The sequence below is a fragment of the Passer domesticus genome, chromosome 1 (assembly GCF_036417665.1).
Source record: "Passer domesticus isolate bPasDom1 chromosome 1, bPasDom1.hap1, whole genome shotgun sequence".
Classification (NCBI taxonomy): Eukaryota; Metazoa; Chordata; class Aves; order Passeriformes; family Passeridae; genus Passer; species Passer domesticus.
In genome coordinates, this window is record NC_087474.1 from 39,965,232 (window position 1) to 39,991,130 (window position 25,899).

The following is a 25,899-nucleotide window of genomic DNA, read 5'->3' on the forward strand; positions in this document are numbered from 1 at the left end:
ACTTTGATTAACATATACAAATGTTGGAGCACCCTGTTATACAATTAATTCTCAACAGTTTACTCATTGACAAAATCACAGGGTATCTGGAGAAGTGGGACCTTTTAGCTTTCTTCTTGTTATTCCTGGTCATGCTCAGTCTGAGGTGCTGCACACCCATCTTGGGACAGCAAGTGAGGTGTCCTCTGATGGCTCCCAGCACAGCTACATCTTTTGTGTACTTATGTGTTGTGGTGTCCAGACTGATGCAAAAGGAAAGTAAAATACAAAATTCACTAGCACAAAAAGTAGTTATGGCTCAGAGATGCCACAAGAAATATGCAAACCCTCTATAATGTGTCTAATTTTTAGTAAAATTGTTATAAAATTGAAATATATTACATGGCAGTCATAAGGCAGAACAACAAAGAAGGTCTTTGGTGATGCACATGGAGTTCTGGTGGGAACAGACCCCAGGATGCTCAAGCTAAGAATGTTCCTGGAGGGGGCAGACTTCTTAAGCCAGCTTTGCCATTACAGCTTTCAATGAGAATAATTTTCAAAAACTCTGAATTAGATCTTCACTTCTTATTGGAAACAGAATAAGTCATTCTGGGATCTCTGAAAATGTTATACCTTTAAAAGTTTATGCAGATACTTTTGAAAATAAACTTTGAACATTTTCCGTCTCCTGCACTGTCGGTTGGATGACATGTTCATGATTATATTGATGGATGAAAGCAAACAATGCAAATGAAGAAATAGGACAACATAGAATATTGAAGGCTTCTTTATGAGATAAAATGTTGTGATTCATAGAATTGGTGCAATCACTCAGACTTCTGACTTTTGGTGGAAAACATTATCAAATGAAATTTGAAAGCATTTTCCTTTGTCAATAACATTACGAAGCGTAAATTAATTTTGTGTTGAGTTATAAGACTTAAGTCTTTTGTCAAAATTAGCACCTTAGTTATAATAGAGAGAATATTTTCAAGTAAAACTTAAGTTTTAAACTTTTCTATGCTAATTAAAAGTATTTGATGTGCAGGTCCAGAGTACTTCATGGATGCCTCATCCGCCATATGTTATGCAACCAACAGTAAGTGGATACTTGGTTATATCTGGCTAAAAGTGCTTGCATTGTAGCCTTGCTCTGCTTGTCCAGCCACATTGAAGTCCTGGGTCATGAGTGAGCAGCCAGCTGCCCCGAGACAAGAGCCCTCTGCCATAAAGATTCTGTTTCTTTAAGGAGTACCATTTGATTTGGTGGAAAGGGGGGGATGGGTGATGTGTTATCTAATTGCATTGATTGTAAGAGAGTAACAAGTTCTGAAGTGCTGCTTCTAAAGCTGTGCTTCAGGGACTGCAAGATAACCGCATTCCTGCCTACTTTGAATTGCCAGGATCAACAGGTGACCATTCCCTTACATGCTTATCCATCAAAAACGTCCTGTGCAGCTTTACATCAAGGATCCTCATTGTGCCTCAGTAATGCCTTTCAACATAGTGGAAAAGGGTGAAGCACAACTGTCTAAGAGAGTCTCTGCCAAATCTGAATCTGCTTTATGATTTGGCCAGTCAACTCTTCCCCCCTCTGCCCTGAGTAAATTGTCGTCTTTATCAATTTATAACTACTTAAAGCTGCATTATGTTTCCAATCAACATTCTTTAGAACTAGTGCAGCTGATTTTTGTTTACCTCGCAGAAGCGTTGATGCGCTTTACCTAAATATTAGCAATATACCAGGAGAAAACACCATACTGAATTCCACTACAGACATATCACTATAGATACATTTCTAGCTTTGATGAGTTTCTCAGATACTGATCTACTTGACAGTGCCATTAATCAAAATTTAAATACATGCTCCACATAATCATCAATACATTGATTTATAGAAGAGGAGTTATATTAAAGTGATGGTCTGTAGATAGGATTGTTTGTTATTCATATTGTTGTTCAAATATTTTGACTTCACAGTAGTGTAACTTCTGGTGAGATTTAGCTGTACAGCAACATGGATATAATTACACAACATATCTGTTTAGTTGCACAAGTCTCTCATCCCAACTTGCAGCCCCCTTTCCACACCCCTCAGCTCTTTGGAGGCAAGTTCTTCAGTTCACCCACAAGGAAAGGAGCATAGTGTGGGACTGACTGGGCACCAATTCCTGCTGCTGCCCCTGTCTGCAGACCCTGGGGGAACTTTCCGTCTCAGTGGAGTAAAGCCATTGCTGTATTCCTTGTAGGGAGATGAAATGTGTTGAACAAATTCACAGTTAACATCAGTCCTGTATTCTAATATTTGGATTTAATAGCATACCACAAGAAGTCTTAGATGTGTGTATATGATGAGTTACGAGACTTGTGGAAGCCAAAGAATCTCCAATCCTTGCAGAAAGACTCCCTTTCTAAAAGAAAAACCTAAGCACTCTAGCAATCCCAGATTTTGTGTATATGTGTGTTTGAGTTTTATTTGACAATACTGAGCAAAGAATTTTTCTGCAGTACTAGGAGAGGTATTATGATAAGGTAATTGAATGTATTTACCCCTTAGTAAGGAAATGAAGTTAAAACTTGTCTCTTATCGTGAGTGGCACCATCAAAATGCTGAGTTAAATTGGTGTTCACTGAGAACCAGAGAGTCATGGCAAAAAAAGGAAGTGTGATTCTAGATGGGAAAGCAGAGGGACAGTGGATAAGTGGTGCACCATTTCTGTTCCAGTCTCATTGCTGTCATGGGTTAGTTCCATGTGTTTTCTGTAGCATCCTAGACTCTTTACTGACAGATTTTTCCCATATGTTTCCAAAGATTATGTTCTTAAGAGGACATGAGGCATTTAGTACCAAAGAAGCATAAAAAGCAAAAAGGCAGAACTACCATTCCCCAGGTTTCATTCAGAGATGAATTCTTTATTAGAAAGGTCTGAAAACTTGTCAGACTATTGCCACACAGAGAATTCAGGAGACTTCAGAATTAATGGTCTGTTTTGAAAGAAAATAAAGAATCTGTGTTCGTTTTAAATTTCTGTAGTTCCATGCCTAACTATATATCGACTCTATTCTAGGCACCTCCATAGCTAAAAAAAAAAAAAAAAGAAAAAGAAAAAGAAAAAAAAGAAAAAATATTACAATAAAGTTGGCAGAATTAAGGATGTGAGTTTTGGTAATCCTGTGAGCTGATGAAACTGGGAACTTTCTAATTTGCTTAGCTTTTTGCTTCTTCTTATAAGCTAGTTTTCTGTGCTATTATCTAAATTGCCACCACTTCATAATATTTTATGAGGTGATTGATTGTGGCATGTGATGTCCCCCTAGACACCACTGCAGATAAATGTTACATTCCCCTTGCCCCAGGAAGGAGAACATTTTGTTAAGCCTCTATTATTCTTTGTCAGTAGAGATGAACTCATACAGAAAGCACAGTTTGAATTGCTCAAACAGTGGTGGTTAATTCTTTGTTTTGATTATAAGTATCCACTAAATCATGTTACTGCATGATTAGCTTTTCATTTCCGACAGAAAGTCCTACTTGATATTTATGTGTAATTTAACATCACGTAGTGTCCCTCATGACAAAAAGACAGGCAGAGCCATGCTGTAGAGGAGACAAAGAGGGTTTTTCACTCAATGTGCTGTGCACAGACAGGGCAGTGTTCTACCAGACTGGCAGGCTTGCCGAGAGGAGGGAAGAGCTGTGCTGCACAGCACTACCATCCTGTGTCTGTCTGTCCCTCCTCTGCCTGCCCGTCTCATCTCCCTTCCCACCTGCCTCCCTGTGCAGCAAATACAAAGCTCTTTCTTCAGTGATATCCCCTGCAGTAGGTTGGCCTGTCAGACATTTTTGTCCTTTTTTCCCTTTGTATATCTATTTCAACCACATTTTCTTGATGTGTACATGTGTGCATTCTGTATCCATTTACTTGGTAGATTAAAAAGTCCACTATAGTAAAAGATTGTCTCTCCAATTCCTTCTGTAGCTTTTTAACTACAACCAGATAAACTTCTGACCCTAACAAACAAAAATGACATCTATATTAACTCAAAACATTTGAGTATACTGGTCTCCCTTCCCAGCCTTGTTTGTCTTCTTACTTCTGTGATACCCTTAAAAACAGAAAACAAACAAAGTTACATTTTGTAAGAAAACAGTAGTCATAACATTTTTGTCCTAAAAGGAGAAAGTCAAATGAACAGTCAAGGACTCTGCAGGTATAGAACTGATATTGCAGGACATTGCTAATAAACAACTGCAGATACAATTTTTGGAGGGGTTTTATTTTTGGTTATCAGTGATTTTTGCTGGTCTTACTTCAGGAACCATGGAAAAATAATATCAAATAAGTTGAGGAACATTGGTATTTCTGAATAAGTAGTATTGAGAATAAACTTCTGCTGGCATAGTAGGGTCATACATGAAAACTTCTCACTTCCTAATTCTTACACAACCTTCAGGGTTTTGGAAAGCATCATGTGGACATGATGAAAAATCTACCTGGAGGTTCATGTGTGACTCAGACACATTTGAAATATGCACCCTTTGTGAATTGAACCTTCACCACTTTTTCTCATATTGCTTTCACTGTGTCCAAGTAAGAATACCTAAAATTTGGCAGTTTCATTGCTTTGCCTTGTGCCCTGGTCACTCTCCACAGTTTTAATGGAGAGTTAAAAGAGTTACAGCAGTGTGAGTTTGGATTAAAATTGGCAAAACATTTAATGCACTGATGATAGTACTGGCTCAGTTTAGTTAACTGTATCTTTCAAAGTACAGTGCTTATTCTTCCGTGTTTGAAACAAGTCTTGTTTTTCATTACTGCCTCAGGATAAGGATAGATGGATAGTGATGACAGAATCAAAACATAAATGGGATAAGAGTTATTCTGAAGACTTATAACATTTGCCATATTACTGTGTTTTTCCTGTAGTCCCTGAAGGCTGTTTGAAAGTTATGGGGATACTTTGAAAAACATGTTTACACGTCAATTCACATGTAGACAGTCTCATTTTTACTGATGGGGCATTTGTACAAAACATTTTGATTCAAATCTTTATTACAAAAAATACATGTACTCTTCCTCTTTAAAGGCAGTTTTTTTAGTGAACCAACAGAAATGTGCTACCTTAATACTCAATGTGCACACTGATTTTACACTTACCCTTTTTTATTTCCAAATACCACTGGGTGTGCTATCACTGGGTATGCACAGATAGATGTTCTTATCAGCCTGGAATAGTTTCTACATGATAGCTGGAAAAGGAGTATGCCAGTGGCAGCAGGAGCAGCATATGGAAAAATGTACCACTATAATGATAAAGATAAATGATAATGATAAAGTATGTTGGGGAAAATTTCTGTTCTGGAAGTTTCTCAAGCCCTTATAGTCCTTCTAGAGAGGTCAATGTCTTAACAAACACCCTTATTATTTTTTTTTGTCATCCTTCCTGTGGCCCATGGCTGAATGGAATGCGTCTGTTTTAAAAGCACCAACAAAAACATGTTTTATTTCATAAGCAGTGCAAAACCCCTAGTTTGGTGAGAAGCGAGGCTGAGTAAGGGCTCCAGATTCTTTCCTCTTGATTGTTGTGCATGAGTGTAAGTAGCATAAAAGGTACAAATTGTTCAACTGGAATGGATCAGTTTTCATTTTCTCACTAGCGACTCTGCTGCTTTGGATAATACCCAAAATACCACAGCAATTTCAGTGTTTTGATTCCTGCACTCTGGAACAAAGAAGTTCCTTGTGCTCCAATCCACATCCCTCTCCCAAGACGGTTTTCTCTACCTCACGTTTATTGCTCTACCTTTTTAGTAAACAGAGCCAGGAGTCTATCTTGAGTTTGCCTGTTTGAGTGTAAGAAAACAAAGTATGTCCTCTGCAGACAGTTGAGTCCTGCCTGCAAGATGAAATGTGAGAATTCAGCTAGCTGGTATGAAAAGTAAACAGGAAATAATCCTTAGAAATTGGAATCTTCAGTAAGTCTTTCAACTTTCAGCCGTGTATTTTTAAGAGGTCCTTTGAACATGAACTTACTTGAACTCTTAAGGCTAAAGTGTTTAGAGATTGAAATAACTAACCAAATACCAATGACAAAGTTCGGCTAAGCAATTTTAATTCCAGTGTTTCCCGAGGCAGAAAATCGAGGACTGCAAATCCTATAACTCTGATAATCAAGGCAGTAATTGTCAATGTTCCTTTGGGGCAGGCAGGCTCACATGAGGTCAGTTCTGCCTCCCTCTCACCCAGCACCCACTGTGCACAGATGTTGTCTCAGTGCTACCTAAACAGGTTTTCCAGATGCTGGTGAGCATGTGCTTGCTGACCTCCTTTAGTGCCAGGTGTTGTTATTCTGGGGAGAGTACCCAGGACAGAAAAGCAGTGCCTGAGTTCAACTAACTTAGACTTCTAAAAGAAAACAGGTGTAAGAGATTCAGCCAAGTTACATCTCCTACTCAAGTGTAGCAGTTTTTAAGTCTGATTATACAATGCTTCTGGAATCATATCAAAGTATTGCTCCAGTCCTTTGTTCTGCTGTTGTAGAAATTAATACGAATGCCAGAAAAATATATTTAAGTTTGATTGCCAACATTTTTTGACACTCTGTTAGAGCCCCCTAGTGAAACTGAGCATTTTTTGTGATGGCAGTAAGACACACCACATATGGATTCACTTAGAAAATGTGGACAGGAGAACCACAAATGTTTCCAGTAGACAAGCCCTTGCATTTGAGGAACTTGTGGTGTGCTGTTTTATCCTAAAAAGACTTCAGAGCTCTAGTAATTTTTTTTTTTTCTTTCAAATATTCTACAGATAGCATGAACACTAAATGGATATACCATCAGTTTGTTTAAAGACATTTACATTAGTGGAAAAAAACCATAACATCTATGTTTCATGTAAATCTATAAACATAAATGGAAAAGATATTTGGAAAAGAAGGCATCTGACACTAAATTTGAATGGTTCCCCAGCATTTCTTGAAGCCAGGAAATTCTGGTTGAGGTTATGGAATATTGATTTCTTTTTAACAGAAAAGATGCAACCTTCATTGTCAAGAAAAACCTTAATACAACAGCTGTTTAAAAGCAGTTTTATCAAAGGGGTGTTTTAAAAAAAAATATAGTTATTAATCAATAGACATTAGAGTACCTTCTGTGGAAGAATGTAGTGCATTTTTTAAAAATCAATGCCTAATTTTGTACAAAGCCCACATTCTGCTTTCACTTTTCCCACTCCGTGTACATCACCTAAAAATATCAGCAATATTTAATTTATCTCCTATTAATATATGTAACAACTCTGTTTTCATGGAGACTTGCATTTTCATCAAGTTTTAGATTTACACAAAGTCAAAATGCTGAACACAAATCTGTAAGATTGGTATGTTTTGTTTGCCATCTTGAGCAAAAATTCCTAATTTGGTGAGCGCTGGTCAAGTTGCTTATTTACCAGGTGGTAGATTAGTAAGTAGGCAGATTGTGATAGGATCAGGAGAGAGAGGTGGACTGTGTGAATGTATGCTATTAATGACAGGCCAAGAATTAGATTAATCAGTTTGCAGAAAGTAACGGGCTCAGCAGAGTGCTGAATTTAGCTCACCATCAGGTATTTTGCCCCGTGTGATGCATTCTGGTTATGCATATTGGCTGAGCTGTGTGACACGTGTGTTACAGTCCTCTCAGATTTACCCTCCATCATGAAACTTTCTCTTATTTTGTGCCTAGCATTGTCTGCTGTCTTGCAGTTGGTGCTGATGTTAGCCACCTTCCACAGAGAGCTCTCTGCTCTGCTGGCTTACAACAAATCAGACAATGTGCACGTTGTCAGCCGACCCCAGCCTGCTTGTAACGAAGGTGCTCGTGTGGTGCAATTGCCAAACATGTGAGTTCTGTGATGGTGGAAGGGAAAGGCAACAATTTTCGTCTGCCACAGACAGCAAAGAGCTTTGAATGTGCTCTGTGGTCTGAGAGCACAGAGATTTCACACTAATTGGTGGCAAGGCTGGGAATAATCTCTGGGTGCCTTTCCCATGATGGAGATGTGGTTCTCATTTCCATAGCGCAGTTAAGAATACAAGATGTTACAAGAGGACTGTTCACCCCTGGATCTCCTTTCTGCCTCCCAAACTCCATCCCTACAACTGCAGGAAATCAGCATTTCCATTTGCAGAAGAAGCATTGAGCAGCTTTGGAGAAGGAGACAGGTTCCGGGGTTCTGCAAACCCAGAAGAGGATTTTTGAGGAAAACCTGTGATTTACGAGTAATGCCAGGGCAACACCCTAACTGTGATATCTCCAAAATAGGATTTAAAAAGACTGGCACAACCTGTCAAAGCCGCAAAGGTGAATTCTTGTTAGTGATGGATCAAGTCAAGTTTTAGGCTATTGACAAGATGTCCTTTTATAAACAACTGAATAGGAAGAAAATTGTGTATGAATCAAGGTGTAATCTTCAAGGTTAATTAATTTAATATTTTTTAAAACATGGTATTCATTTGAGGTTTTGTCCCAGAGGCTTCAACTGGTTTTGAAAGAAAATTCCAAGTGGAAATCATGCACCCATGTTTAGCTACAAATGTATTTTATAGCTATATTTTTCCTTGCTGCAGTACCTTTTTTACCTGGTCCTGCCTTTCCTCACACTGCCTTCAAAGAATACATGTAGGCTTAGAACACTTAGTGACAAATACTTTTTCATCTACCACTGATCAGCTTTTTGACCTTGGAGAAAAAAATCTTTATTTTAGTCTCAGTTTCATATTTTTCTTTTTTTCTAATCCAATTTATTTAGATTATAAAACTCATAGTGCTAAATAGTTTTGAGTAGAAGTTCGTGAAAAGTCTGGTGGAGCAAGGGCCAATATTGACTGATGCCTCTAAACACTTCCTCAGAGTGATACTATTAGGGTTCAGGGTTTTCATGTTAATTATTAAAATAAACCTGTCCCAGCTGCAAAAGGAAATATTGGAACTGATTTTTACCAGTATGAATTAAGAGTTAACTTTCACTTAAGAAAATTGAATTGCATAGGTGTGAAACAGCAAGAATTAGAAAAGAATCACGCCTGCAGCAATAAGCTGATGAATGCAACTCTGGCACCTTCTTAATCCTTGGAACAACAACACTTCCATAAATTACCATTATGTTATGCCAAGTGTATTCAAGGATCAATTTACATAAGTAGAGGAAACTAGCTAATCTATGTATTACTTACAACTGCATCGTGATTTTTCTAGTGCGGGACTTGGGTAAAAAATTATGATAATGTACTCTAAGGACTTTGTGACCAGTTTAGAAGATTCAAAATTCCTGTATCCAGGATCCAGATAGAGTCACAGAATATTCTGAGTTGGAAGAGACCCACAAGATTCATCAAGTCCAACTCTTCGGTGAATGGCCCACACAGGGATCGAAACCAAAACCTTGGCATTATTAACAGTGCTCTAACCAACTGAGCTAATCTCAGTGGCATGTTACATAATCCCTTGCAAAACCTGATTAAATACTTTGATTTTATGCCTCTTGATAATCCTATCAGGAGGATTGTTTCAAAACACCTTTGCTCTGAGACTTAGCACTCAGTTTTTAATTTCCAACTTAAAGATGCTCCTATTCATTTTGCCTACATCTATTCTTGGTCAAACATTTTTCCTGCATTCAGTAACTGTTGTCCTTTCTCAATGTTCACCACATTAATTTGGAGACAAAAATGTTATCTGCATTTTCAATTTAGGTTAACTATGTTAACATCACTTCATTTGCAGTAATGTAAGGATTTTATACCTCTGGCTGCAATGATGACCCTTCTTTGGATCTATTCCACTTTGAATTCATTTTTCTGGGGCAGCCAATGCTCACAGGATTCAAGCCTTTTGTGCAAATAGCTTTAATACTTTCTTCTCTTCTCTGGGACAACTTTGCTGCATTGTAAAATATCTTTCTTCCCTTGTGCTCTTGACTGGTAGTGCCATCATCCTAAATTCACTGATATACCTAGGTTTTCTCCTTCCACGTTTCCAGCAGATGCTCCTACATGATAAAGGAAACCACATGCTAGCCTGATTGACTTGATGAATTTGTGCCTTGCTCTGTTTAGTCCAGTCCTTCCTGTATGGTATTCTAATTTGCCACTTTATTTGATGTGCCTTACAACTTCTCAATTTCCCCAAATATTATTCAAGGGAATTATTAAAAGCATTGGATGAGAACAATACTGAGGGAGATTTTAGTGACCCTCCCACTGAAGTAGTATAGCTTGTCTTTTAGCACAACCTGTTATCATTTCTGCTTTAGTTAATCCTTTATCGTCCCCAAAGTTTAGTAATTTCTGGCTGTAGCACTGCCTGAAATACTTTATTGACCTTCAGAGAGTTTAGATCTGCTGCATGTCCTTTGTTGAGAAAATAGGTTATTTTATTTTTAAAAATGGGGTTAGCTAGCTCTATCTTTGATTTATCTATGTTCTATCTTCATTAATATCCTTAGTCCTGGCCGCTGGACCTGTGCTCATATGTTCCAGCTCTGCAATAGAGATGATCCAGTCCTGCTTCCTCAATTCACCTTGACTTCAGTGACTTCTTTGTGTTTTTCATCTCCTTTGTCTGTATTCATTTTTCTGCCCAAATGCTCATTCTTTGAGTGCTGCCTCTGCTGTCTGCTGGTTCATGTGGGAAATTGAGATAGTGTCCTTATTCTGCTGGGGCTCCTTCTGAAACACCTTTATGTGTCCTCCATCTGCCCTGCACGGGGAGCCAGGTCAGGGTTCTCTCCTTGATTTTCACTTATCTATGTAAGAAACCTTTTGTTAGGTGTTTGAGTATGATTTGCAAAGTCTCAGATAGATTTACAGCAAATTTTATTTCTGGCCTCCAAATGTAGGATTTTCTTGCCTTTTTTTTCCCTCCCTTCTGTGTTCATTCCTGATATACTTATTGAGGGGTCTGAGTAAGTGGCCGATTAATTAGCACCTTCTCAACTGTAACTGCTGAAGCATCTTAATAACATAATTATTTTAAAATTATTTTTGCAGAGGCAGTGCTAACATTTTTTTTTAATCTCAGTGTATAAATGTAGGCTGTGGAAGTTAGAAACATTCAAGCTACCATAAGTAGTAGCTTATTATTGAAACTATTGAATGTAATCAGCTCTAACAGTATTTGACATTCATTTCTAACTGCCATAGGTAAAATGCTTTGTTTCAATTTCAAATGTCCTTAGAAAGAACATAATGTTGACCTAAACTTTGCAGCACAGAGGCAAATAATGTGTATCTTTCCTAAACTGATTTTAATCCCATTGAAGTGGAGTAATTGCTTAATTACAGCTTTCAGGTTGTAACCTTGTGGCCTTGTTTTCCTCTCAAAGTGGTGTGAATTAGGATTAAGTCCATGCATTCAGCAGTGTTTGCCACAAAGCCTCTTTGAGTCAGTGGTATCTGCAGTGCTGTTGAGACGATGATTTCAACCTCTTTCTTACATGACTGCAAAAACAAATAGTGAAATGTAATAGCATAAGTACTGAACATTCTTTGGTTGTTGAAGTGGATTGATGAAGAATGAGTTGGGTAACACAGTGATCAACAGAATATGAAGAATTTTGAAGGAGTGCCAAGTTGCTATTTAGTGAAACCACTACCTTTGGACTACCTGTCAAAGAGATACACTTCCAGCAGGGTAGGTTCTCTTATCAAATGGCCTATTGTTAACAAGGAATTGGAAATTAGGGTTTGAAATCTCACTTCTTATTATTATTATGGTTTAAATGCAATTTTTTATTTCTTGTTACTGAGTACAGCCTCTTGTTAAAGGATGTCTGCTGGACAGCCTTTCCCCATCTGTGCCTTTTACATAAGCTACCTGGGATGTTTTGTAATGTCACTGCAGGTCTTGTTGCTGAGGAGAGACCCTGTCTGTAGCATCCACCCCAAAGCCCTGGTGTAGCCTTTCACCACTGTGCTTTTCTGAGTGAGCAATTGAGTGGAAGTTATCTTTTCTCTATGCATGCCAAACCATACATGCACATCCCAAAGCAGGAAGACAATTGGGTTCCACACTATCAGTTGTGTGCTTCTGCCTCCTAAAATGCTGCAAACTCACACAGTGTGGAATCTTTGTGGGGGTTCAGTCTGGGATAACTTGGATGGTTACTTCAGCTTCAAGCTGAGGATCACAGGATTGACACCCTGCTACTGACCCCCATGGTGGGACAAGAGGGCTGCATATGATTCACACAGCACACAGCCTGCTTTCAAACAGCCTTTGTACTTTTGCAGTACAGCAATCTGCAAATCATTATGCATCCCCTCTTTGCCCAATCCACACAGGATGTGAGTCTGTGTCAGCTCCCAGCTTGGTAGCCTTCCTCTTTAGCACTATCAATAAAAAAACTTCTGCTTGCAGCTTTGGAAATTACTGGTCTACTCCCTGCCTCTAGCCAAGAAGGTGGGGGTGGGTGTCACCTTCACAGATGTCCCACATCTGACAGGGTTGTGGCTAGAAGTATATTTTCCGTAGGCAGGTGGGGGAAGAGACCTACCACTGTAAAGCTGGTTCATCTGCCACAGCTGCTCCTGGCTAACCCAGAGTTCAGTGGTCCAGGAGAACAGGCAGTGTTCCAGGAAAAGCATGGTTGTATGCATTCCACCACCGACATTTCTTCCTGCTGGCAGGCCACGTCATTTTTGTGGAAAGGAGAGGATTGCTCTAGATGTACTTATTTTAAATGAAGATGAAGTGTTTGATGCAATGATCGTTTCCTGGTGCTTGTCACAGCTCTTTCTTCAGGGAGAGAAAGGGGTGGACATTTGTCAGGAGCAGTTTGAGTGTTTCTGATAGACAAGCAGATGCAGAACCCCATCTCACTGATTTGTGTCTGTGGAAGTAGCTAAGCTGTATTAGCTCCCTCACTAACTCCACTCCAAGTGCAGCAAGCAAAGACACTCATCATGACAGCTAAAGCTGTGACAGGCCACATCTTCCCTCAGGAACAGCATAGGAATAAGAAAAATTTCAAGAAAAAGACATGTGCAGTTGTCCTGGTTTCATGCTGCTTTCTGCAGACAGTAACACCCTATTCACATCTTCAGCTTTTGCTTGATATCCAATTTTATTATATTTCAAACTAAATCTTCACAGGTATTCAACATCTTGGGCATATTGGTTCTACCAGGAGATGACTATAAGGCAAATTTTAGGCAGCTGGTTAGAGCACAGTAATGGTGGGAGAAACTGATCTTTGAAAAGGAGTCCTGGTACTGCTGCTGCTGCCCAGAAAAGAGTTAGGGCTCAGAGCTCAGATTTGGACTCACTCAGCAAACATACCTTCAATCCATGTCAGTGTTAAAATCATGGACCTGGAGTAGGCCCTGGGAACTCCATCCTAGTTTGGCCTTTTCCTTTGTTTTGCCTCCACTTTCCAGGATAGAAAAGCAAGATAATTTATCCTTGGATGATGAAGTTCAGGTTTGGCTACAAGCTCTGAGAAACATTTCACTTGGATGTCACAGATGATTTGAATGTATTTGAGATTCTGGACTTCATACTTCAGTGGGTAGTCACCATGGATGTTTTCATTGGGATAATATAAATGTACCAATGTGTGTAACTGCAACCATTCAGGAAAAAAAGTAAATATTGGACATGTGGGTAAGCCAGGTGAACTCCTTAGGAATATCTTGTAATAGAGCTTGGGAAGCTTCAAAGACCACAATTGAAGAGAACTTTCTCACAATATTCAAAATATGTATATTTTTTATTCTTCCTAGAGTTTTACATGCCATTCAAATCTGTCTTCCAGATAAAAATCAGTGATATAGGTCATGACTCTGAGAGTGTGGGCTGTGGTGATTAGCAATGATCTGTTTGTGGTGATATTTGCCTGCTTCCACAATGTGCACTGTATTTAAATCCTCTCTGAGCTTCTTTTCATTATTTTGTTCAACAGACAAGTGAAGGAGTAAGTAGAAACATGGCATGAGTGCTGTTGTATCGAGTTAAGTATAAGACTGTGCTTTGCTGTTTCCTTTCATCTGCTTGGCCAAGCTGGGACAATATGTAACCAGGCATTATGCAATATTTGTTCTGCTTCTCACAGCATAAAAAGCTATGTTAACTCTTTTGTGTTGGTAAAAGTCTTGTGGATAAATACAAGGGACAGAACTCTTTGACGTTAACGATTCCAATATCCAGTATAAGTCATAAGAGCATCACAGGCATTACTTTTGTATGTTATATGTGCTGAAGGACAATAGTTTTACTCAAATGTGGTGGTTTCCCTCTGAGAAGTATTTTCTCTATTTCAAAGAATGCTATCTATCATTCTGACATGCTCCAAAGTGGAAGCCCAAACCAAACAAACCAAGCAACAGCAAAATCAGCAGAAGGCTAGAATGTGTGACAGACAAAGACTTAAAATCCCAAAAGAGTCTTCTGTCATTTGTACCCTAGGTATCTCCATTGAATGAGTCACTGTGAAGTCAGTGAAAATTAATGTGAAATTCTTTAGCGTCGCTGTGAGCGAGTCCATTTTGTTGACCACTGAGTTAGGAAGTACAGAAAATGTCGCGAGCTGCAGCCAGCTGTTCATGCCTTCTGCATGATCTGCTTAGACCTTAAAGCAGTTGACCCCCAGATATACCCAAATAGCAAGTTTATAATAAATACACCTGAGCTGAAATGAGAAGATTAATTACCATCTTTAAAATATAGGACAGTTGCCAGAAAGTTCTAAAATTTTCTCTGTAGAATATGGGGCTTGGAATGCAACTTCCTGAAAGTGATGAATCAGTTCTGATGATTGATATAAGGCTCTAATTTTCCAGAAGGTTTTCAAAGGCTTCTGATATGTTTCTGAAATATTTGAATAATTGGTGTTGTATAATATTAAAAATCCTTCCAAGTCTAATTAACTACAGCCATAGTTGCTTCTCAAAACCAAAATTAACTACTTGGTTTGACATATTGCGAGCCCTCTTACACAGGTGGATAATTCTAGCTCCACAAGGAGTTTTGGTCACTGAGTTTCTCAGTTCAGTGGATCTGCAATTGAATAATTTCCTCTTAATGGGTGACTTGACTAAGTGGTTTGAAAGTAATTAGCAAATACAGTGGACCCGGTATTGAAGTGTATGATCAGCATCTTATCAGGAACTTCTTATTTCCTGTGGAAAACTGCGGTCAGCTTCTCAAGAAATTCAGAAAGCAACTTGTTGCTCCTTCTTCTAAGGAAGCTAATCAAGATGGTTGCACCATCCCAGGCATGTTTTGACTTGTGATGAAGTGATCCCAACTGATTCTAAAGGCATTTTCAGAAAGTCTGTTCTTTATTGGTATTGGATGTTTTATTTGGTCACTTTTAAGAAAGCAGTAATTGTCTTCTTACAGACGCAGACTATTTTTTATCCACTAATACATTTTAATCTTGGTGCACAGCTGTTAATGGGATATGCTTCCACTCCAGAGCAATTCAGATTGATTTTGTTTCTACTTCAGAAATATATTACAGTAGAGCCACAGTATATAAAAGGGCTCAGTGTGTTGAGATGAAGTAGTCTCATGGTATTTGCAGCTTCTAATGGGAGTTCAGTACATTTAGAGCAGAAGTGGTGATTGATTGTCTGGTGCTCAGGCTAATTGATATGGCACTGAGTTAGTCAGAAGCTCTCAGCTCCATCAAAATCACACATGACATTGCTCCTGTGCCTCTTAATATTGACTGGGTAGTTCATATGATAAAAGCAACATGTTTTGGAGGAGACTTCCAGAGCTGAGTGAATCTTCCTTCAGCATCACTTACATTCTTTCCAGAAAGGCTTCCTGCCTAGAGTAGCATTACTCCTCCGCTGGAAAATTTTTAAAAGGATGTTCTCAGGTCTGTTTATTTTTAATGGGCTTGGATGCGGTCACTGAGATCCTGTGAGGTCAGAAGAATGGAATGAAAGTGGTCACAGATGACACTTGAGCTATTTCCACAGCTGGATGCACACCAGCCAGAGTAGGCGGTCCTCTGCAGATGAATTAGTTCATTGAAGTACATGATACAAAACATCTGTTACAATGAGAACAAACAAAAACAATGTGCCTTTGAAGACTGGGATTTGTTGGGAGCTGCTTGCAAGGGTGCTGAATGAGGCAGTTGTCAGAAAGTCAGGAACATTTTTAGGCTTGCCCTTATGTGAACTAGAGCAAAACTACATAGTAAAAACAATTACTTAAATTAGGCAAAAGACCACTTTACCCAAATTTTATCGCACTGATTCCTCATACAGCAATGGGGAGAGAGAAAACCCCTTTGTATAAAATGATTTTTATACCCTAAACCACTTTTAATACAATGGTACAGCTCCAGCTGAGTGGCTGTAAAAACTTAGAAGTTACAGTGGTATAGTTATTCTGTCAGTCGTTCCCCGTGCTGCTTTATGACCAGCTGTCTTGAAGTGCAATAGACGTTTTTCATTGTCACTGCCACCTGATGACAAATAAAACCTTCAAAATGCTTTTGCTTGAAGGAGTAACTCACAGCTCCTAGCCAGAAGTAGACCTTTCACGTCACCTTAATGAGCTGGAGCGATCCAAACATTCCCACCCCATTTTACTCTTACAAGGCAGTTACTTTTGGCTGCCTTTGATTTTTTTTTCTCATAGTTGAGCGGGTGAGGAAGTAGGAATACTAAGATATTTATGGAGTAAACAAACATGCTGTGTGCATTAAGACTGAAGATGAATCAATCAAAGCCAGGTGTTTATCAGTTATTATAGGGCAGCATTGTTCTCATGGACAGTTTAAAGAAAATGCAACACTCCTAACACATTATTTAAGCCATGGTAATGATGAATTAGATGCAGGTAAACATCAAAGCATTGGTTCCCCTCTTTTTTTTTTCCTTTTTTTCCTAAATTGAGCATGCTAACTGTCACACAGATTTGATGGATAAGAATCATGTCCTAGATACATAATGAAAAAGGTTACACTACCACAAAATGCTCCCAAAGAGGTTTGGGTGCCCCATCTGTGTAAGCAGATTAGGTAGACAATAGTAGTAAAAAATAAAAAACCTAAATACAAATTAATCCTTTAGATCAAGCGTATGGTAGGGATATGTGAGTTTGGACCTGGAAATCCTTTAGTTCATCCCCTGCTGGTGACCTGCTATGTCTGCACAAGGCTGCTGTGTTTTTTTAAGGCTCAACAACTGAACAGGAGCTTCTGTGGATCTCATGAGTGTCAGATAGGCCCCTGGGATAGAGGCCTCTTTTGTGGCTTTCCATCTGGGAGTCAGTGGTGGGTGTCAAGAGAGGTGAGAAACTGCAGAGGAAACAAAGTTAAACAAGGTTCTTGTGTAGTTCAATTGATTCTAGTTTATGCCTTCCCGATGAGCAGGGTGTTTGATTGTATATGTAGTCATAATTTATTATAGCTGTACAAGACAATTATGTTAATCTTACTTTTATTTCCTAATATTCTTTGATCTCATACACATCAAAGATGTAAAATTTTAGTCTTGTTGGTAATTAGCTAGAAAGCAAATATGTTGTCTGTCAGTACAGAGGATACAAAGCACAAGAAATTGTCCTGGGGGAGTCTAGATTCTAGACTAATTTTTTTTTCTCCTCATCAGATTTTTATTTCCCTTTCATCAGTTCCCTCAGCCATTAAATAAATGTACTGGAAGTAAACTTTGCCATTGTGAAATTCATTCAGCTTATTAAACCACCTAGTCAGTCAGTATGAATCCTCAGCTGAGGAAAAGCGGTTTGGTACATCAAACAAAAATGAACATCAGTGTTTCCCAAAGTTGCAACAACCCCTTGCGGTCTGTACTGACAAAGGTTTCACGCTTGCTTGCTGCTAGTTTTGAGCAGGCACAGGCTAATGCTGTGCACAGTTCTCATTTGATTCACCCATTATAGTCCAAAGACTTTGATTTCTAACTTGTGATTACTGCTCTGGTCAAGAACAGCAAATGAGGATACACTAAATTATTTGGCTCTGCAGTTGCTCTTCAAAGCTGTCTTTCTGGAAGGAGAAAACACACAGGGATTATTTTACAATTTCTGCAGTGAATCTCTGCATCAGTACTTTATGCCTCCAGCTGGTGGATTTATACATCACAGTTTATTCTGGGGATTGACCCCTCCCTCCACTTTTGTTCATGAATTGCAAAGAGATCATTATCTTCATAAATTTGTTTACAGTCCAAAACTTCCATATGAATAATTTATGGCAACATTTCAGCCTAAGGATCCTTCTCAGTGTGCATAATAAGTATTTATTAGATGGTTTCTTACTGGAAATTTTTATTAGACTTGATTCTTTCCTGTTCCAAGTTTGGTTGTCCTTATCTTTATTAATTACTTCAGCTTCTAGACAAGATGGCTGTCTTGCCAGAAAAAAAAAATTTTGCTTCTTGATTAAACAAGTCTGCAGGCAGCATAGGGCTACAAAATTTACAATTGGATTACTGAAAAAATCCAAAAATCACTGAATTGCAATCTGAATCTGAAAACAAGAGCAGAATCATCTCTGCTAGACATAACAAATTAATGAAAATCTGTCTGTGCTATAAAAATCTTTTGGATACCTGCATAGTGATGTACAGCTTGGCATCTGTCTCAGAGGATTAAAACAATGTGAAATACTGGTAGTGTTCAAGTTGATAACAAAGCCATAATTAATTTCAGCAGGGCCAGGATTTCAAGCCAAATTTTTCAAATTCACTAAGATATGTATGTTACTGTGATTGTTGGATTACAGAAGTTTCAACCACTGAAATTACAATCAGCTTCTGCTAAAATTTTTGCCTCGTGTAGTTCCCTCTTCAAGCTGTGCACTTCTGCATTACTTCCCTGAATTCATAATCATCTGCAGTGACCCTCAACTGAAACACCAGAAGATGATCCTTCATGGTGCTGCAGTTCCTCGATAGTAACAGAAAATACCACAGGAAATCCTACCAGAAAACCATTTCATGTACTTTGCAGTCCTACAAGTGGATTTTCTGTGTGCCTGGAAAAGTCACTGCAGAACAGAAATGTGGCTGCCAAGTGGTCTCTACTGGAGTTATCACAACATCTGCTATTAGTCATGATGCATCTTTTGAAGTCAAAGACAAAACAAGAATTTGTTTGGTTTTTGGAGGAAGGGGTTTCACATATAATGAAGATTCACAAGCACGCAGTGCACAGAACCCAGCCCTCCAGTCCCTGTCACTCTGGAATTAATTAGAACACTATTTTTCTATCCACACAGCTCAACAAAAGATGGGAGTATTAGCCATTTGCCTATCATCTCATTCCTATTTATCTTCCTTTGGATGTTTCTTGTTTCCTTTACCTCTGAGGCTACCCTTTGCCTCTGGCTAGGACTGACAGGACTATTACATATATAATACTCTGTGGATAATAAAATTTGGCTTTGTGGGCAGAATCAAATAATAGCTCTAAAACTTGTCTTCAAGTGAAAATGTGCAGAGGGAGAGGGTAATGACATGGAAAAAGTTGTGAAAATGTTGTTTTGACTCTACTCCCAGAGAGAACTTAGGGAGTGGGGAAAGGGTGAGAAGAAGAACAAAGACAAAATATCTATAATCTCCCTGTTTTCATTTCTGGGTTGTCAAACTAATTTTAAGCTTCCTCCCCCCCCCTCCCCCCCCCCCCCAAATTTAGATAAAGTCTGAAATGATCTGTCATTTTGAAATATGGTGGAAACATTGCTTTTTGACAGCTCAAATTTTTTCATTCTTTTGGTCACAATTATGTGCCAAATGTGACCTGGATTCACAGGATGTTTTAGTCTTCTTCAGAGTTGTTTTTTTTTTTCATCTCAGCAATATGTGTATACTATCCAGCTGGCCTTTTTTCCCTCTAGTTTCCTCTATGATTTGTTCCTTCAAAGCATCTTCTTACCATCATGTGAAAGACATCTTACTGAACTCAGCTGCCTGATCAGTGCTTCATGGAAGGCTGGTCATCCAGTTTGGGTCAAAGACTCACTCTGGTACGTTTACCACAGCAGTGACTCACCAGCTTATTCCTCTCTGGCTCCAGAGCAAGGTGCTCTCTGCTGTCTGAGACATTTGCAGAGCAGTATTTGGTGGTAGGCCGTTCCTATCAGCTGCCTTGTAGCCTGAAGAATTTACTTCAGGAAGGGTTTAGAAAATTACTTTGAAAAACACTTGAACTGCTCTTTCTTGGCTCATTCGTGGAACCTCTGAAATTACTGTTGACCACAATGGTAGTTAATTTTTAGATGCCAGAGAAAATAAACATTTTTTTTTTCCAGAGAAACTGAACACCTCTACAATACTAAAATAACTGAAAGAAATTCAGGAAAGCTGCCCAAAAAAAAAAATTATTTCAACCTAAATTTCTGCAAATCAGACAGTGTGTGGAAACCATAAAGTCACAAAGAAGTAAAAACAACTTTGTCATATATCAGAATCTGACTTCTTGCTGTACATTCCCATGGACTAATACACAGTGACTGGTAGGAAATGGTGGTCTACAAAATAAAAGCTATAATAAAATCTTTTTGTAGAGATTACTGCAGCATGTATGGATAAGTGTAAACTAGAGCAACTTACCTGATTTACTTCAGTAAATTAATTTAGGGAAAACTGGAGCAGCAGACTTTGACTTCGTTTGCCCATGTTGCTTCGGCAGTTCCTCTGAAACTGGCAGTGTGATGGCATGGATATGGTCCATTCACAAATGTGGAAAAAGGAGCAGTCTTTGGTGGTTACCATCCTTCTGATAAAATTGAGTGCTCTGAGAAGAGCCAGTAGCCATAGGCTGCTGTAGGTGGAGCAGCATGCTGGACAAGGAGCACGCAAGTCTCTCCCCTCTGTGTCATCAGTGCTCTCCACCTTCGAGCTAACCTGTGAAGATGCAGCCCCCTACCTTTCCCAACCCTCGGGAAGGCCTTTGGACATCACCAGTCACAGTGATGTATCTCTGTGGTTTCTGTGTGGGTGGTTGATACCTGAACAGAACTGAGCAGCAGTTGCTTGATAAAACTTTCAGTCCCAGCAATGACCAAACCTGGTGACCCAGCACTGAGACTCTGTTCTGTTACCAGGCCCCTGAGCCACTCTGTTCCCCCCCTGTACTTTCAACATATTTAACATGTTACAGCTGTGCTCACTGCTATACAATAGTTAAGAGGGCTGCCAGCATTTCCAGTATGAACTTGTATTTTAAGGATAATAACTCAGCTGTAAAAATGTGCTCTAGGCTGAAACTTTATAAGGAAGATTTCTGCCCAAGAGTGACTTTATCTGGACAGAAAACAAAAGGGAAAATATATCAATTTAGTCATTCTTAATCAGTAAAGATATATTTTAAAAAAGTAGAATAATCCTTGCTGGATCGCTTACTTTCTCTTCTTTCTAGTCTTAATAATAGCCAAAATCTGCATCTTTCTGAACTTCATGTCTTCTTCTTAGACTATTTGAACCATTTTTGCACTAAATATTTACTCACATGGGTTGCTTTTAAATTGCTTTTCCTCAATATTTTCATTTGCTTCTAAAAGACAGTGAAGTGTAGGGAAAAGTAGACTCAAGTTAGCCATTTTCTCTTATTTATTTCAAATCTGCTCAGCATGAATCAAGAGTTAAAATGTATCATTTTCTTGATCAATTTGGACTGGTGTCTGTAAATGGAACCACCTGTTCTCTTCAGGCCTGCAATGGGGATAACCCAAGATTAGTGTTCAGTCTGAACACTCATGGTCTTGGGAAAGTTCAGATGTAGATCCAGACTCATCTCAGAACCCTGATAACAGACAAGCTCCTGAGTTTTCTATATATCACACAGGATTTAAAACACTTTGAGATCTTTGGTAGAATGTTAATTGTTTATTATAACACACAGATTGGTTTCACTGGAAGTACCTTAAAGTAAAGGAGAACTTGAAATATCTGAATTTTAATTTTAAAAAATCTGTTTACCCTCTCTAGGCTCCATTTTTTTTTTGACTGGTGACATAACTGAGGGCTTGAATTTGATTTCATCTATATGACTTGTACCTTCACAGATTTAGATGGAGTTACCTTTGAAGGACATGCTCTGTGTACTTGCTGCCATCAGCTTTACTGGCCTCTTGAGGTCTCGTGCATCTGGGAGAGCAGTTTTAGGTAGGGAAACTTTTGCAGCCACTGTTTGCCCAGATTGTGCCAATAGTCTCAGTTGTTCAAAACAGTGTACAAACTGCAATGCTGTCATTGGGAGCATCATCCAAAGCAGGGTGGATTGTCCAGGAGCAGCAAAAGCCAGGTGTTGGTGGCATTTTGGTTGCAGAGATTACAGGGAGGAACTGGTCTGGAATTTTTAAAGTGGTAAAAATCACACTTGAAATTTGTAAAGGCGTGAGTGATGCATAGTCTTGTGCTACTTTTAATGATGGAATAGAAGGTAAGAAGGCGCTTATTGGAAATACGTGCCTCAGTCTTGGATTTGAGGTCCATCACAAAGCTGACAGTGCCAGGTAGCCAGTTTTAACCAGTCAAAAGACAATTCCCAATACAGAATGGAGTGTATTCCATCTGTAGCCTCCCCTAAGGAGTTACAAGTCCAGAAAATTAAATGCAGTTTGGGATCTGGGCCAGGACACACAGGCTGTGAAAATTTGGGGGTTGAAATGAAAGGAAAGGCAGGTGGAATAGTTGTCTTTCTATTACTGTATGGGAAAGGACTTTGTTTAACATTACAGGCTACAAATCTAACAGAACATGACAGAGAGATAGATTTCTGTATTTGTCTTCTCTAATAAGGTGCATTTTTAGTTTTAAAGATTGGTATGAATCACTGTGATCTAGAACTGAATTGATACATAACATGAACAGTGGCTTAGTACAGGATTTCCCAGTCTATCATCTTCAAGTCTAAAATCTATTATTGAACAGAAGCATACCATTAGAAAAGCATCCTTACTCACCCAGGGTTTCATTTATAGCATCTTCTGCTGTATGTCTTTCCTAATAGGTAGGAAAAGAAGGATTCCTGTGAAGGTTATGTGCATATTACTGGTCCTCATCAGCTTCCCAGAACTTTTAAATTTGAAAAATGGTATGAGGAGGGAAAGGACATCATTTTTAGACCCTTTATACCTTTAGTTTTCCTTTGTGTAGGAGCTGCCAACAAGGAGTTGAGACATAGGCAGCAGATGGCAGTGCACCATAGTGCATCCTTATGGAGGATGGACATTGTGTTTGTAGCTGAGTTCAGGAGTGATACAGCAACATTAACCTCAGCATTTCAAGGTGGCTTTCTACCCACCCCATGCAGCTGTGTACCTGGATTACATGGTAGCCCTTACATCAGCGTGGCTCTGAGAGTGCAGACTAGATTTGAGCCTCGCCTAGGAATTAGTTCTGATGTTGAAGAGTTCCCTTTGGCTTGACATTGGAAGGGCTGACATGAAGTCCAGGAGCAACTGTGTGAGGCTGCCTTATTTGTATTGTCCATCACTAATAAATCCTTGTTTACAAGAGCCTTTCTGATCTCAGAATTTCAGGGAAGCCTCCTGATAATAATCATTCCTTGACTATTGTTCCCATTGCCCTCTCAAGTATTTTGGGATCTCACAGAGGAGCGCTCTGCTGTCTTCCACCCTAGCACCTCAGTATGTCTCCTTAGAACTTCGTTTAGTGACACCACCTCACTTTTTTGAATGCTGAAGCTATTTCAGTCTGGTTGTGTTAAGTCCTTTTAGTGTTGTGAAGTTAACACCACACACAGCCATGCCATTTTCTTCATTGCATAGAGTGTCATTTTTGTCCTCTTACCTCTAATATGACCTTAATGCATAGGATTATATTACCAGCCCGCTTTTCTGTTTGGTTTGGGATTAGTTGTTTTTTTTTTTCTTGTTGATAGACAGTTCCTAATAATTTCTGATGTCTCTCAGTGTCAGTGTTTGTCCTTCTAATGAGTGAATATTTTCATCCAGCTCAGCTGTTAGATTACAGCTCACACAGTGCAAGTCCCTTCAGGTTTTGGGCAGGAAACAAAATAGAGCACATCTGTTACAGATCACAGCTTCTGCCTTGTCACTGGCCATTGCAGTGTCGAGGCTAGAAGTGCACATAGGAGAAGTGTCACTGGAGTTTCCTCCCCAAACCCAGTTAAGCACTCTCTGTGCCTGGCAAATGCTCTATGCACTGAATCTTGCCAGAAAAGCAGAGATCAATAGCCCGGTGTGTCAGACACTGGGTCACATCTGTTGTCATGGCTTTGTGGAGCACGCAGACAGTGGGACTGCCTCACCTTGCAGGGAAAACTGGAGGTCCAGGGAAAGACAAGGCCCCACTACATTAAACATTTTACATGCTCTCGTGTCACCAACTTTCTCTGTACCTCTACTTAAAAGCACAAGCCTCTGGAGGCAAAATTTTCTGTCAAGCATTTTTCTTGTTTTAGGAGCATGTTTGCCTGAGTAAAATAAAATTAGTAAGCATTTTCAGCTAATAACATAAGTCTGTATTTGTTGCTCCTTAAATGTTGCTCATGAACAGAAAATTTAAAAACCAGTTACTGTTGCTCTTAGATACATTTGCTATAACAAATCCTGCACTGAGAGTTTCAAATATTTAAAAAAAAAACTATCCACCTACTGAAAAAATATTGTGGCCTGAGTGGGTGTAATAGAATTGGCAATACAATTTGTCTTCCCATGTGTAATTTTGTGAGTGTGTATATGTATATGTAAAATCAAACTATTGAGCATACAAATATGGCATCCTTTTTGAAAGTTTCATTTGAACTCACTAAGACAAAGTGAAAATGTTACCTAAAAACTGGTTCTGGCTTGCATTGTAATATACAGTTTGATAATAATAATTTATCACCTAGGATGTGCCATTAAGTGAGTTTTCACACCTGGTTGTAGGCAAAAAGGGAGGGAATAGAACAGAGCAGTTTGAGGGGAAGTATTATTTGGATTTAACTTTAATAGATGAAATTCCTTTCTGATGTTAAGAAAAACTAGTCCACAGAAAAGACTCCTGATTCCCATTTACTAGGATGGCACATCAGCTGTTGGGAGGCAGTGGAGGAAGGAAGAATTTCATCCACATCAGAATATATATATAAGAATATAAACAGAATGGAATTGCTTGTTTTGACATGGATTGAAATCTTTCTTTTGTGAAATCTGATAGTGGGAAGGGCAGGAGAAGACTTAATCTGTGTATTACAGTAGTTATGTCCCAGGCAAATTACCACCTTTGTGTTTCTTTTTTTGTCTTCCAGGGATGCTAAACCCTCTTTGAGTTGTGAGGATTCTTTTGTTTGTGGTGGCTGTTCTTGACATAACAAAAGCACTGATACATGGAGTGGCTACATAAAGCCATCATACAGCCAAGTGCACACTCATAAGCTGAAGAGTAGGGAAAAAAGCAAATGAGGTCTCCCATTCCCTTCTAGAATAGGGAGCAAGAGCTGCCTATGGCTTCTCTGCCTTCTCCAGCAATTGCTGGAATGAATACCCCACTGCAACATGTCATTTCCTAATTGCTGTGGGCTCCTTCGTGATAGCAGACCCCAGCTAAAATAGTCCCATTTATTCTTGCATATAATACCAGTAATTTTATTTTATTTCTGGGGAAAGTTGAAGAAGGGTATGTAAACTTCAGATTTTCAGTCTATGAAGAAGCACATGGGCTTATGGTCCAACCTGCATGGGCACACAGTAAGTGCAAAGGTCTAACACAGGGCTCATAAAATCTGCTTCAGAGTCCCTGTAGGAACTCAGGTGTATTTTCCATTCATAAATATTTGTAAATGTTGTCACTTTCTTGAATGGCCTTTCTTTTGAGACCTTATTTTGGGTGGAAAGATACAAGTCATCATGCAAAAGTCACCTTAGGCACTGAGTGACATGGACTGCTCTTTGCTTGCAGAATAAATGCTATTTGGTT

General features: G+C 39.0%; 1 protein-coding gene across 10 annotated transcripts in view; it reads left to right on the plus strand.

Moving 5' to 3' along the window:
- The window catches only part of RBMS3 (RNA binding motif single stranded interacting protein 3), a 704,594-nt gene that overhangs the window by 634,347 nt on the left and 44,348 nt on the right, over window positions 1-25,899 (plus strand). For all 10 annotated transcript variants that reach the window (XM_064415155.1, XM_064415140.1, XM_064415145.1 and 7 more), the window contains one exon: window positions 1,031-1,081. In XM_064415155.1, coding sequence (XP_064271225.1) covers window positions 1,031-1,081 — 51 coding nt within the window. The remainder of the gene's footprint in view (window positions 1-1,030; window positions 1,082-25,899) is intronic.